This window comes from Vipera berus (assembly GCF_964194415.1).
Source record: "Vipera berus genome assembly, chromosome: 7".
Taxonomy (NCBI): Eukaryota; Metazoa; Chordata; class Lepidosauria; order Squamata; family Viperidae; genus Vipera; species Vipera berus.
Window position 1 is genome coordinate 76,677,018 of NC_138209.1, and position 14,918 is coordinate 76,691,935.

Genomic DNA, 14,918 nt, shown 5'->3' on the forward strand with positions numbered 1-14,918 from the left:
CGCCGGGCTTCTTTCCAGGCTGACCGTCCAGGGATTCGCCCGGGGCTGCCCTCCGCAGCCTGGAGCCCCCTTCGCCGGCCGGGAACCCCGCAGATCCGGGCCAGGAAAGTCAGGAAGACCGGCGGCGAGGAGTAACGAAACAAAAAGGCCAGCCGAGCTCGGCCCATCGGCCCGATTCAGCGGCCTTTGAAGCCGGAACGAGACAAGGTCAGTTCGCTGCAGCCGACTTGCCCAGCCCGGCTCGCCATGAGACAAATCGCTGCGGGAGAAGTCAACAATTCAATTGAAGTATTTGAAATAATTTAACGGTGATTTTAATATATTTTTTTGTCATTCACATTTCATTTTGACCTTCCTTTGGCATCTTTTCTTTAATGGTTCTATTCTATTCTATTCTGTTCTGTTGTGTTCTGTTCTGTTCTGTTCTATTTCTATTGCATTCCACTCCATATTCTATTCTATTCTATTCTATTCTATTCTATTCTATTCTATTCTATTCTATTCTAATTCTATTCTATTCTATTCTATTCTTTCCGTATTCTATTCTATTCTGTTCTATTAATTCTCTATTCTATTCTATTCTATTCTATTTCTTTCTATTCTATTCTATTCTATTCTATTCTATTCTATTCTATTCTATTCTATTCTATTCTATTCTTTCTGTATTCTATTCTATTCTGTTCTATTAATTCTCTATTCTATTCTATTCTATTCTATTCTATTCTATTCTATTCTATTCTATTCTATTCTATTCTATTCTATTCTCCTTTCTCACCTATTCTATTCTATTCTATTCTATTCTATTCTATTCTATTCTATTCTTTCCGTATTCTATTCTATTCTGTTCTATTAATTCTCTATTCTATTCTATTCTATTCTATTTCCATTGCATTCCACTCCATATTCTATTCTATTCTATTCTATTCTATTCTATTCTATTCTATTCTATTCTATTCTATTCTATTCTATTCTTTCCGTATTCTATTCTATTCTATTCTATTCTATTCTATTCTATTCTATTCTATTCTATTCTATTCTATTCTATTAATTCTCTATTCTATTCTATTCTAGTCTATTCTGTTCTTATTCTGTGCTGTTCTGTTCTTTTTCCATTCTGTTCTGTATTTCTATTCTATTCCATTCTACTTCTTCCATATTAGAGTAAGTCTTGTCCCGTGGAGAGCTGGCCGTGGCAATTGGGCTGCCGAGAATCGGCCCTGGCGATTTAGCTTTTTCAGGGAGCCGCGAGTGATCCAAAGCGGGGTGACTGCGCCCACACGGAGAGGCCCCGGGTCTAGAGTAAGGGGTGTCTTGCGCGAAAGCCTGGAACTCTTTCACCACCTTAAGTTTCTTTGCCATCCGATACCCGCCGCCTAGATAGAAGACCCATAAACATGCTTATATTTAGGTGACGTGTTTTTTCTCCCCCCATTAATTTGGGCTGCAAACCGCGAACGTTTGTGGCCAATTCAACAAAGGGCGCAAAGGGAGGGGGGGAGGTAGGGGGGGAGGAGGGAGGGGGAAGGGGGGATTTTTAAAGGAAAATTGTATTTTAAAACTTTTCAATAAAAAAAAAACAAAAACAAAGGGCGCAAAGTCTTTGGAAGCGGCCCTTCCAATGGATCCCCCCTGCGTTTGTGTGTGTGTGTGTGTGTGTGTGTGTGTGTGTGTGTGTGTGTTCACAAGGATGGGGAAACTAAATTTCTTCCAAGGCACCGGCTGCGCCAATCCTCTGGCTGCGCCCGTCCAAGTTCCTCCCTCTCGGCGCGCAGATCGGGATTGTGTGGGAATCCGGGCCACAGGCTCGCTCCTTCCCCCGTCCTGCTTTTGACGTCGGAACGGCGTTTTTCTGGGGGGGGGGGTGTTTCCCAGAAAAAAACAAAAAAAAACCCAAAACGCGTCTCTTCCCAGAATCTGTCCGGAAAGTCAAAAATCACGACGTGCAAGGCGGAGACGCAGGGAAGGAATATTTACTGAACCCGCCATCAAAATGCAAAAAGACAAGGAAGCGGCTTTAGAAAATGCGGCAATTGGGGGTGGCGGGGAGGGGGGGGGAGAGAAAAGTCATGGGGCTGGGTGGGAATCGGCTTCCTGCCTCTCGGGGCCAAGAGAGACCCAGGCGGCGGGAAGCCTCGGATGAGTGGGTGTGGGTGAGGGGGGGTCCTTCTGGATCGCATCCCCCTCGCGAGCACTTTGGAGCGGGGAAAAGGGTGGGGGGGGGGTTTGAACGGTCCCCAGAGCGAGGTGGGTCTGCCAATAGGGTGAGCCCCTCTCTCTTTCGCCCCCCCCCCGCTCCCCTCCCCTTCAAAGTGAGCTTTCTTTCGGCCGCCTTCGCTTTCCTATCCAAACGGAGCGAAATCCGCGCGTCGAGGGCGCCTTTCTTGCGTACAGGATTCCCCTTCTTGGAAAGGCCGGGGGGGGGGGGGAGGGAGCCAAGCTCCTCTGGGGTTCCCCCTTCCCCCGCCTTTTGAAAACTGGGAGTCTCCCCCCTCGCCCCTGTTTTAAAAACGGGGTGCGATTGCCACTTGCAAGCAGCAGCAGCCCCCAGTGCGCGCAGCTTAGAATTTCGAGAAATACATTTAGACAAAAATCCGCCTTCAAGCGCGACCGACGATTTGCCATTGATCCGTTTTGGCTTGTTTTTTTTTTTTAACTGCTGACAATTTCCTGCGTCTTTTAACCAGAGGTGGCTGTTTTGTTCCAAATGCAAACCGGTTACTTAAAAATGATAAAGTGGATTTTTTGCGCCCATAAAATAAAATAAAATAAAATAAAATAAAATAAAATAAAATAAAATAAAATAAAATAATAAAATAAAATAATAAAATAAAATAAAATAAAATAAAATAAATAAAATTAAATTAAATAAAATTAAATTAAATTAAATAAAATAAAATAAAATAAAATAAAATAAAATTAAAATAAAATAAAATAAAATAAAATAAAATAAAATAAAATAAAATAAAATAAAATAATAAAATAAAATAAAATAAAGATTCGGAGATCTTACCCGTAAGTAGTTTCTCCGAATTGGTTTCTTTCCCCACCGCCCACCCCCCACCCCTTTCTCATCAGAATTTCCAGCACGGCTGCCAATGTTAGGATTAATCTTTTGTTTTTGTTTTTCTTTCATCCATTAGCCCTTAAAAGGCAGAGGAAAGGAATATTTCAAGGAACAAAGTTTAAACATGCACGGTATATTCCTTAGAATAATACTGCAACGAAGCTTCCAACTCAACTTTTCCTCCGCACCCGGTTGGATGCCCGGCTCCGTCAGATCCTTCCAAAAGGATTTCTCGATTCAAAAGGAGACCGACATAGATAATGATCGGGGAACCAATTTTTTATCTTCGATCGAGAATTCAAACGGAATTAAGCTATATAATACGATACAGCATCGTTTAGGATATTCTAGTACAGCATTCTGACAAATTCCAGAGAAACCAAAATCCTGATCGTGTTCTTAAACATTTTTTTCTTTTGCGTCATAAATTAACAATTAAACTATCGCACATGCTTCGGATAGGATGGCCGCTTCCCAACGGGAGAGAAGCGGAGGAAACGCCGGTTCCTTATTTCCAAAAAAAATGTCCTTTTTTTAAAGAGGGGGGCGGGTGGGGCTCGCAGAGAGCAAAGGCGAGCCGGAGAATTCCTTTCCATCCTGGGTTTGGGAAGGAGTCAGTTCGGCCCTTGGAAAATAACTCCTTTTTTTTCCTTTTTCTCCATTTTTGCTAAGTCTTCCCTCCGCTTTTGTTAAAAGGCTCGGCGCCGTTCCGCATAAGGATACATAAGGCTGGGTTTAGAAGTTGAGTCTTCGGAGTGGGCAAGAATTGAAGGCAAATTCCAGTTTTTTTTTCTTCTTTTCTGCTCAATTCCGCCAAAAACCACCGGGAAGGCGGGGAGGGGGGGGGGGTAGAGAAAAAGGAAGGCGCCCCCTCCTCCCGTTCAGCTCTGATCGCTGGGGACCTTGCGCTGGCACCCGGGAGACGGGGTTGTGTCTGCCTTGCCCGCTGCCCTGGCTCAATCTTCCCCGGCGCTTTTCTTTTTTTCCGACGAGACGCTCCCGAGCCGAGTTTTAGACCAGGCCGCTGACCGGCGGCCGCAGGAACGGGGCCGCGGCGGCGGGGAAGGCGCTGAGCGGGTAAGCCACCGGGCCGCCGGCCAGGCCGAGCAGCGGGGGCGGCGGCGGAGGCGGCCCGTGGGGAGAGAGCGGTAAAGTGGCCAGGGCGCTGCCCGCCAGCGAGCTGTCGTGGTACAAAACCGGGACGCGCACGATCCTCTGGCTGGAGGATGGGGGCAGCTGGGCGGCCTCCAAGTCGGCGGCTAGCTGCCGCTTCCATTTGTTGCGCCGGTTCTGGAACCAGATCTTGACCTGGGTCTCGGTCAGGCGCAGCGAGGCGGCCAGGCCGGCCCGCTCCGAGCTGCTCAGGTAACGCTTGACGTCGAAGGTCGACTCCAGCTGGAACACCTGGCTGCGGCTGAAGACGGTGCGGGTTTTCTTCTTGCGCCCGACGGCCCGCGCCTCGCCCGCCTCCGCTTCCTCCGGCCTCCGCTTGCTCTCGCCTCCCCCGACGGCTCGGGGTCCGGAACGCGCCCGGCTGGGCTCCTGGCACTCCTCGGTGGGCTTGGGCTGGGTCGCCCCCCGTTGCTCGCCACTTGCCTTCTCCTGGGTGCCTCCTTCGGGAATCTCCGGGGAGTCTCTGTCGCTGGCTGGAGGGGAAGGGGAGGGGAGAGGAGGGGGAGGGAGAAGGAGGGAAGGGGTCAGCCCGAATTGTAGCAACCCCACCCGTCCCCTCCCCGACAATCCACGCGCTCTCCGGACTCCGGTCGCAGCGCGAAAGCCAGGTCAGCCCCGCGGTGGGCGCGGACACCCCGTCCCCCAAGGAGCTGGCCAGAGGGCCGAGCCACCCGCTCCGGTCCCCCCTGAAGGAAGCTCCCGGCTTGGCCTGCCTGGGGCTGCTGAGAAACCCTCCCGCACCCAGCAGAGCTGGCTTTCCCACCCGCGGTTCCCCCACTCCCGCGCCGCGCTTCCCGGGAAGGCCAGGAATGCAGGCCGCCTGGCCGAGCGTCAGAGCGCACCGGGCCGGCGGAGAAGCGCACCGGGGTCGCCTCTGCCCTTCTGCCCGGCGGGGGTCTTCAGCAGGGCCTGGAGGGCGGGGGGCGAGGGACGGAGGCCGGGCCCAGGGGGAGGCGGCGGGCGCGGGACTTACTCTCCGGGCTGGCGCAGCTCCTGAAAGCCTTGCGCGCTCGCCGGTACCACTCCCGGGCGCTTTCCCGCAGCGGCGAGCTCAGCTCCAGGCGGGTCCCCGGCGGGGGTTGGCAGCAGGCCAGGGGGCAGGCCCGGGGGGGCGCCGGCGTCTCCTGGCGGGCTTGGCCCGGACCGGCTTCCCCCCCCTCCGCCGCCGCTTCCTCCTCCCCTTCCTCCTCTTCCTCTTCCTCGTCCTCCCGCCGCCGCCGCTTGGTTTGGGCCGCCAGCAGGTTGGCGATGAAAAACGAGGAGACCCGAGCGGAGGCGGCCTGGACGTTTCCCGTGGCTTGGTCCGGCATCCTGGAGCGCGGAGAGGGGCAGCCAGAGCCGCTGCGAGCGGGGCCCGCCGGCTTCAGGGCACGGGAGCCCGCCTGAGCGGAGGCGGAGGAGGAAGAGGAAGAGGAGGCGGAGGAGGAGGAGGAGGAGGAGGAAGAGGAGGAAGACCCGCTCCGGAGGGTCGCATCGCCGCCGCCCCCGCACGCCAGCCGGCCGGCCGGCCCGACTCGCCGCTTGGGCCGAGGCAGAGGGCCGGGCGAGAGTGGGGGGGGGGGCGCCGGGGCTGCCGCGCCCTCCTCCCGCGCCGGCTCCGCCGATTTAGGTCAATTGGGCAGGCAAGCGCGGGCGGGAGGCGCCAGGGCGGGAGGGGGAGGGGGAGGGGGAGGGGGAGGGGGCCGGCCTGCGCCTCCCTCTCTCATTGGTCAATCCGGCGGGGGAAGGGGACAGAGGGGGTCGGCCAATGCCACCGCCCGTCCTTGGGAAAAAAAGAAAAAAAAAGAAAGAAAAAAGAGAAAAAGATGCGCCAGCCTCGCCACGCCCCTCCAGCCCCTCCCTCTACTCAATTTCCCACCTCCCCCCCCTCCAAAAAAAAAAACCCACCGCCCCGCTTCCGCGCAAGGGCTTCTGTGTGTGCGCGCGCGAGGCAGCGGGGAGGGCCACCCCGAAAGCTGCTCGGGGGGGGCGCAGCGGAGAGGCGGGGGGGGGGTGAGTAGAAGGCGCCGAGGCGTCGTTGAGGCCAGGCTGGTCTTTGCCCCCCCCCTGCATGGCCCTGGGGGTGGGGTTGGGGGTTGGGGAAGGGGCTCTCTCCGGTGCGACGCCCAGCAGCAACGGAGCCCAGCGCGAATCCCACCCGGCCTTCCTGGCGGGGAACCCCGGTGGGACCCTCGCTCGGCCCGCTCTCCGCCGACCGCTTTAGTTCGGGGGTCCCCGGGCAATTCCAGAGGAGTCTGAGGTGTGCGTGTGTGTGTGGGGGGGGTCTCCCCTGTCACAAGACCCGCAACTGGTGGGACCCTGGCGGCGCGGATAGTCTCCCTTTTGAGGCGGGGGGGGGGGCTCTCCGAGGGCTCCCGGCTGGCTCGACTGGGGGGGGGGGCTCCGCGGATCGCCTTGAGCCTTTCCCCGCCTCCCCAAAGTTCTTAGGGGAGCCTTCCCAGCCTCGCAAACGCCCCGTGGGGAACGAGTGGGGAACGAGTGGAAGAGACTGGACAGCCATTTGCCTGAAATGGTATAGGGTTTCCTGCCTGAGTAGGGGGTTGGACTAGATGACCTCCAAGGTCCCTTCCAACTTCTTCTTCTTCTTCTTCTTCTTCTTCTTCTTCTTCTTCTTCTTCTTCTTCTTCTTCTTCTTCTTCTTCTTCTTCTTCTTCTTCTTCTTCTTCTTCTTCTTATTATTATTATTATTATTATTATTATTATTATTATTATTATTATTATTATTATTATTATTATTATTATTATTGAGTGTGTGTGGGGGGGGGGAGCCGAGACACCTTCGTGGCCGGGGCTGGACGGCCCGGATCCCCTCCGGACTGCAACATCTCGATCCAGAGCCGGTCCCCCGTCCTCCCCGCCTGGGGGGGAGCAGCAGCGGTCCCAGCCCCACCTGCGCCCTCCAGGTGAGCCGGACAGGAGACGGACGGGAAGAGCTTTTTCCCCGTCGTAAGCGGGAGGCCTGCTTTTAAACGAACGCCTTTGGGGCAAAGCTCTCTTTACGTCGGGCCAAGTCGAGCCGAGCGGTTTTGTCAAAAAGGCGTCCTGAACTGCGATCGCCTCGATCGGAAGCTGAGCCGGGGTGGGGGGGCGGGAGGGGAGGGGGATGAGGAGGTGGATCGAGGCCGGGTTTTGAATGGGGCGAGGCGGGGAAGGGAAGGAGGGGCAGCGCTGGTGAGAAGGAAGACGAGGGCCGTCATTCGATCAGAATGGAGCTGAAAGGGACCTCGGAGGTCTTCTAGTCCATCCCCCTGCTTGATCGGGAGACCTATACCATTTCAATCAATCAATCAATCAATCAATCAGAATAGAGCTGGAAGGGACCTCGGAGGTCTTCTAGTCCATCCCCCTGCTTGATCGGGAGACCCTGGACCATTTCAATCAATCAGAATAGAGCTGGAAGGGACCTCAGAGATCTTCTAGTCCAGCCCCCCCCTCCCCCCCTCGCTCAAGCAGGAGACCTTATACCATTTCAGACAGGTGGCTGGCCAGTCTCTTCTTAAAAGCCTCCGGTGTTGGAGCACCGGCAACTTCTGGTGGCAAGTCGTTCCACTATCTATCTATCTATCTATCTATCTATCTATCTATCTATCTATCTATCTATCTATCTATCTATCTATCTATCTATCTTTCTGTCTTTCTGTCTTTATATCTTTATATAGGTTCGAGTCCCACCAGGCTCAAGGTTGACTCAGCCTTCCATCCTTCCGAGGTAGGTAAAATGAGGACCCAGATTGTTGGGGGCAATTAAGCTGACTTTGTAATAATGCCGCTTGGGGGTGTGTGTGAAAACCCTAATAAGCAGGCATATACATAGAATGAAGGCTACTGCTAAGCTTGTAAGCCGCCCTGAGTCTTCGGAGAAGGGCGGGATATAAATGGAATTAAAATAAATAAAATAAATAAATAAATTGTCCTCCCTGTTAGGAAATTCCTCCTTAGTTTTAGGTTGCTTCTCTCCTGGATTCGTTGCCATCCGTTGCTTCTTGTCTTGCCACCTGGTGCTTTGGAAAAATAAGTTGACCTTTTTTTGTGGCAGCCCCTCAAACTGCTATCGTGCCCCCTGCCCCACCCCACCCCACCCCACCCCCGGTCCTTCTTCTTCTCAGTTTCTCGACGAGTGCCTTCAGGCATCCACAGTACTTCCTTTGACCAAGCCTTTTGTCAAAACGCTGGGTTTCTTCTCCTATGTTCTGAAACGGCTCTGGTCCTATTCTGGATCGAAGCTGTTGTGCTTTAATTAATCTCTTGTAAGACTTCTATGGTCTATGTAAGCAGATGTAATTAACCTTCACAGGTCTTTCCAGATCGTTTTGAAAACGTCCCATCTTGTATAGGAAGCCTGAAGTCAATTATTATGCCTTCACATCTTTGGGTCTACATTTATTTTTTTATTTATTTATTTTTATTCCATTTATATCCCGCCCTTCTCCGAAGACTCAGGGCGGCTTACAAGCTTAGCAGTAGCCTTCATTCTATGTATATGCCTGCTTGTTAGGGCTTTCACACACACCCCAAGCGGCATTATTACAAAGTCAGCTTAATTGCCCCCAACAATCTGGGTCCTCCTTTTACCTACCTCGGAAGGATGGAAGGCTGAGTCAACCTTGAGCCTGGTGGGACTCGAACCTGCACTAATTGCAGGCAGCTGGTGTTACTTAAGGAGGCATCAGCCCACTGCTCCACCAAGGCGTAGCTTTTGATCTCTGTTACAAATCAGTTGAAGAACACTCAGCCTCCATTGAAGACAGTCAGGATGCGAGTCAATGCTTATGTTGGCCAGGATTGTTTGGGGGGGGGGGCTTTGGTGAGTAGGTCGACAACCTCCCCCGCCTCCTATTTGTGGCAGCCCCTCAAATCCTGGAATACTGCTATTCAGTCACCCCTTTTCTCTAGACCAGGGGTAGGCAACCTCGGCTCTTTTATGACTCATGGACTTCAACTCCCAGAATTCCTGAGTCAGCTGACAAGGGGTTGGACTAGAAGACCTCCAAGGTCCCTTCCAGATCCATTCGGATGCGTGGAGGGATGGAGGGATTGGTTGAAATGGGTTTCCTGCTCGTTGGACTAGAAGACCTCCAAGGTCCCTTCCTGGCTCTAGTCTGATTGATTGATTCTGATTGATTGATTGATTGATTGATTGACTGGTTGATTTTTAGATGCTTGGCACCAGCTTGGCAGTTGAAGGAAAATGTGGTTAGAACTGTATTTCTGCAGCCTCTGCTAGTTTCTAAAGGCAGCATAGTGAGTGTACAATTCAGGATGGAGCTCCTTAATTCCAGGTTGCTTCTTGCCTTGGCTACTTCCCCTCCGTCGTTTCTTGTCTTGTCTTCCGGGGCTTTGGAAAATAAGTTGACCCCCCCCCCTCTCCTCTTTGTGGCAGCCCCTCAAACACAGGAATTGCTGCTATCATGTCACACACACACACACACACACACACACACACACACACACACACACACACTGGTCCTTCTTTTCTCTAGACTGGCCCTTCCCAAATCCCAAATCCTTCTCCTTCTTTCTATGTTTTAGTCCCCAGGCCTTTAATCGTCTTAGTTGCTCTTCTCTGCACCTTTTTTGGGGTGGGGGTCGGGGGGGTATTGGTTGACAAGTTTGCTGAGACTTTCGCCTGAAATTATTTGTCTCTCTCTCTCAAAAGCCCCGGACTTCGATGTTGCTGTGCTCCGGTAGCTCAAAAGGCTTCAGGTCTCACCAAACAACACAACCGGGTGTTGTTGTTGTTGTTGTTTTAATCCCCTTCCAATCGTTAATTGGAAAGGGCTTGGTAATCCGTGTGGGTCTCCCTCCCCGCCCCTCCCACCCATCCACCCCCGCCACCAAGCCCATCTCGACAGGAGATTCGGATCCCTCAAAAAGGCTTTTAATAATAAATCTGGTCAGGTCGAAAAAGATGCCACGAGGCTCCCGACTTTATTTTTTTTCCCCTCCAAGCGCAGATGGATGTGGGTACCCGCAAGGTCTTGTGACGGCCGAGAAGAAAATCAGGATAAATGTGTAAAATAGAAATAAATTCTGATGTGCTTGGGCGCCTAGCGGCTCTTCTTGAAAAGGGGGAAGCCTTCCTCGGCCAGCCTTTTAATTTTCCTAAAAAAAGAAAAACCGGGATGATCCCAAAAGGATGGAAGGATAACGGTGAGGATCTTGTGATGCAAAGAAAACAGTGTCTAGAATCCAGAAGAGAAACACACACACACACACACACACAGAGAGAGAGAGAGAGAGAGAGAGAGAGAGAGAGAGAGAGAGAGAGAGAGAGAGAGAGAGAGAGGTTTCCAATTTCTTTTAATTGGTTTTTGGTGTTTTTTCTTTCTTTCTTTCTTTCTTTCTTTCTTTCTTTCTTTCTTTCTCTCTCTCTCTCTCTCTCTCTCTCTCTCTCTCTCTCTCTCTCTCTCTCTCTCTCTCTTCCCCTTCCTCTCTCCCCCTTCCTCCCTTCCTCCCTCTCTCTCTCTCTCCCTTTTCCTTCCTTCCTTCCTTCCTTCCTTCCTTCCTTCCTTCCTTCCTTCCTTCCTTCCTTCCTCTCTCTCCTCTCTCTCTCTCTCTCTCTCTCTCTCTCTCTCTCTTTCCCCTTCCTCTCTCCCCCTTCCTCCCTTCCTCCCTCTCTCTCCCTTTCTTTTTTCCTTCCTTCCTTCCTTCCTTCCTTCCTTCCTTCCTTCCTCTCTCTCTCTCTCTCTCACTCACTCTTTCCCCTTCCTCTCTCCCCCTTCCTCCCTTCCTCCCTCTCTCTCTCTCTCTCCCTTTCTTTTTTCCTTCCTTCCTTCCTTCCTTCCTTCCTTCCTTCCTTCCTTCCTTCCTTCCTTCCTTCCGGTTTCAGACCCAAGCGTCCGAACTAACATCTGGCTCGGAACGAATTTTCTTTCCAAGGTGAAAAGGCAGGAACACCAAGCCACAAAATAAAGGCATCTTCCAAGAAACGTGGCTGTCTGGCTGGTGACAAAACACTTCCGGTTTGTTTCAGTTGCGTGTTTTTTTTCCCTTCAATGGGCAAGAAAGGTTTTTTTACCCAAAGGAAACACGGAAGAGTTTAAGCAAATCCAGGGGTGGTGGGGTGGGGGGTGGGGAGGCCGCATTGGGCTCAGGGCAAATTATAATTTAGTTAAAAATCAAACCAGGACAAAAATTCAGATCGGGGCAGTATAAGTAGCACCGCCCTTAAAAAAAAAGCAGAGGCGGAAATGAACGTTTTTAGCGGGGCAGACGAGGAAACTGGGCGAAGAAAATCAAAATGCTTCATATCCCTTCAGATCTTTTAAGTAGTCCCGTTCTGCTATCCCAGAAACCATCTATTGATCAAACCCGCAGCGGATTTTTTCCTCACCTGCTTGTTCTCACCTGCTGGGACCCTGTGGGGAAAAAATATAAAAAGGAAGATATACTGTACAACCGAGAAAGAAAAACAACTGCCTCCTAGCTAATAAAAAGAGAGAAAGAACCTGTGGCTCAGGAAGTTAAAACAACTGCCTAATATATAATCAGCCCAGGTTCGAATCTCAGATAAAGGGTATGACTGACTGATGATAACATAAAGAGTTCAAAATGATCATCTCAGCCTCCCAAAATTCTTTATTAGCAATTTGAATAATTTGCACAAATAATGAGCTGTCATAGTTGACTATATCCTGTGGATAAGCCTTGAGACAGGCCAAAGCAGGAATGAAATATATATATATATATATATATATATATATATATATATATATATATATATATATATATATATATATATATATATATACGCAAAATTCACTGGTTAAATTTAGAGCAGGTACTTGCTCTGGCTACTTTCAATTTTGTAAATATTTCTCTAGCCCTAATATTTGTAGTAACCGTTACATAGCATTAGAACTGTTGCAAGATTAATAATCGTGTGATGCAACCGAGTGATCGAAGAATAAGGATGAAAGACCGCCAATAAATATTTGCAAAGATTAGCCTGAAAAAATAAAACGTTACAAATTAATCGTTGATAACCGTGAGTTGTGTGGAACACTTTCCTAAAAAAAAAGAGCGATCTTTTTTTGTTTGTTTGTTTTGCTTCAGGAGAGAATAAAACAATAGGATGAAAGCTACACAATTATAATCCGTATGTGAAGCAAATTATTTTCTGCTCCTCCACTGAGCAGAAAGCAGTTTAAGTAAAATAACAAATGAAAACCTAAAATAAGAATTTGTGACATTCTTTATTTTGTGCCTCTCGGGGAATCTTTTGCAAGCCTGCTTTTTTCATTTGGGGAGAAAAAAAATACATCTAATTAAATTGGCTCAGATTAAAAGTGGAAAGGAACACAAAAATCAGCGTGCAGTTTATGTGTGTACAATAGTGCCACCTAGAGGAGAAGGTTAGTATCATTTATTAGTTTATCCGATATAACATATAAAACATACAAACGAAAATAGTGGAAAAGTCAGGTGGGGGGGGAGAAGGGAAGGGGAAAGTGTGGGGTAAAAGGGGGAAAGGAAAGAATAGGCACTGACTTTCAACTCCCTTTGGTGTGGTAGAATAAGATAATAGCATCAAGCCTCATTTTTTTTATTTTTGCATAGTCATATAAACTAGCCAAAGGGACGCGGTGGCTCAGTGGGTTAGGACGCTGAGCTTGTCGATCAGAAGGTCGGCAGTTTGGTGGGTCGAATCCCAAGTGCCATGTAACAGAGTGAGCGTCTGTTACTCGTCCCAGCTTCTGCCAACCTAGCAGTTCGAAAGCACGTAAAAATGCAAGTAGAAAAACAGGGACCACTACGGTGGGAAGGTAACAGCGTTCCGTGCGCCTTTGGCGTCTAGTCATGCCGGCCACATGACCACGGAGACGTCCTCAGACAAGCGCTGGCTCTTCGGCTTTGAAACGGAGATGAGCACCGGCCCCTAGAGTCGGAAACGACTAGCACGCATGTGCAGGGGAACCTTTACCTTTATATCTTTATAAACTAGCCATTTCTATGACAACAAACCTATCTAATTGGTAAAACCCCAAAATCAAAGTTTCATTTTTTGCCCCCGCCTTAAGCACAAAGTCCAGAAGCGGTTTCCAAGTAGAAACAAAATAATTGTGGGGGTGGGGGTTTTTTTATTTAATCAAAGCAATCAGTTTAGCCATCTCTGCTAACTCCCGTTGACTTCTGCAGCCCTTCCATTTTTTTGCACATAAAATAATCTTGCTGCCATCAACGAAGTTCCTAATTTGTTTTCCCCAGGTCTTTTTTCCATTAAAGCCCAAAGAAAAGTTTCTGGTTTTATCTTTTTATCCCCTTTGAGAATCTTCCGTGTTAAGACATGAATCTGATATACCGTACTCCGATATTTCTTTGCTTTATCGCATGTGTTAGTAGCCGGTTCTTAATACATCTACATCTTGTTCTGTGTTATGTTTGACAGATTTTTTCCCCCAATCCTTATCAAGATGTACATGTATACGTACACTTCAGAATGAATGAAACGACGTGTCTTGCTTCAGCTACCTTTCCTTGTGACCTTCTGGGAGTGTGTGTGGGGGGGCTCCGTGGTATCTGAAGCAGAAAATCCAGATTCAGTCACAATTTTGTGCCATACAGTGTTAACCTTGTTAATTCTCAAGCTTCCTGTTATGTATTCTAGATGGACAGTAATTAATATTTATATGTTACTTATATGTATGGGTGTAGGTCTAGATATAGGTTGTATATGTTGTTGTTAGTTGCGAAGTCGTGTCCGACCCATCGCGACCCTATGGACAACGTTCCTCCAGGCCTTCCTGTCCTCTACCATCTTCTGGAGTCCCTTTAGGCTCACACCTACTGCTTCAGTGACTCCATCCAGCCACCTCATTCTCTGTCGTCCCCTTCTTCTCTTGCCCTCCACCTTTCCCAGCATTAGGCTCTTCTCCAGTGAGTCCTTCCTTCTCATTAGGTGGCCAAAGGATTTGAGTTTTAGCTTCAGGATCTGGCCTTCTAAAGAGCAGTCAGGGTTGATCTCCTCTAGGACTGACCGGTTTGATCGCCTTGCAGTCCAAGGGACTCGCAGGAGTCTTCTCCAGCAGCAGAGTTCAAAGGCCTCAATTCTTTGGCGCTCAGCCTTTTTTATGGTCCAACTTTCACTGCCATACATTGCAACTGGGAAGACCACAGACCATGTTGTAAACAGTACATTTTAAATGTGTGTTATGCATGTGTGCACTTTGCAAGCCAGCAACTAAATTTCATTTTTAATGTGTGCCGTTGTGCCCTCAGTTAAAAAAAAAGACTATAAAGGTTATTTAATCCAAATATATATATATATTAAATACACACACACACACACACACACACACATATATTAGGTTTTATACATGCGCTTCGTGGCATCACAGGGTTCATTACAATAGCTGGAAACGATGCAGACTGATTTATTGCTTAACCTGATGCCTGTTGATACAGAATCCTTTTAGATCCTTTTGATTAGAGAGTAGCAATATGCACGTCAATGGGTCCTGTTGACAGGGAGCCAAAATTAAGTGACATTGATGGCTTCCATTCATGGATAAGACTTCTCCAGTCACCCATTTCATGATGTTCCACTTCACTTGCCTTGCAAATCGGCACAAATTCCTGGGAATTCTACTCCAAGATCGTGCATCGGCCCTTGAAGATATGAGGTGCCTGGCCTGGAGGGTTAACCCCCACGGAAATGGCCTCTTGACCTTTTGCCAAGTCC

General features: G+C 49.4%; 1 protein-coding gene and 1 long non-coding RNA gene across 2 annotated transcripts; both read right to left on the reverse strand.

The window, feature by feature from the left end:
• Positions 1 to 4,075: 4,075 nt before the first annotated feature.
• Positions 4,076 to 5,547, reverse strand: HMX1 (H6 family homeobox 1; the record flags this gene model as incomplete). Its single annotated transcript, XM_081332287.1, has 2 exons — positions 4,076 to 4,710; positions 5,211 to 5,547. 2 exons carry the CDS (start codon positions 5,545 to 5,547, stop codon positions 4,076 to 4,078), a joined length of 972 nt encoding a protein of 323 aa, XP_081188413.1.
• A 4,590-nt stretch (positions 5,548 to 10,137) lies between these two features.
• Positions 10,138 to 13,690, reverse strand: LOC308671166. Its single transcript, XR_014027158.1, has 3 exons — positions 13,669 to 13,690; positions 11,571 to 11,595; positions 10,138 to 10,339 (listed from the first exon to the last, which is right to left on the reverse strand). It is a non-coding gene; the product is annotated as an uncharacterized lncRNA (long non-coding RNA).
• Between the last annotated feature and the right edge of the window lie 1,228 nt (positions 13,691 to 14,918).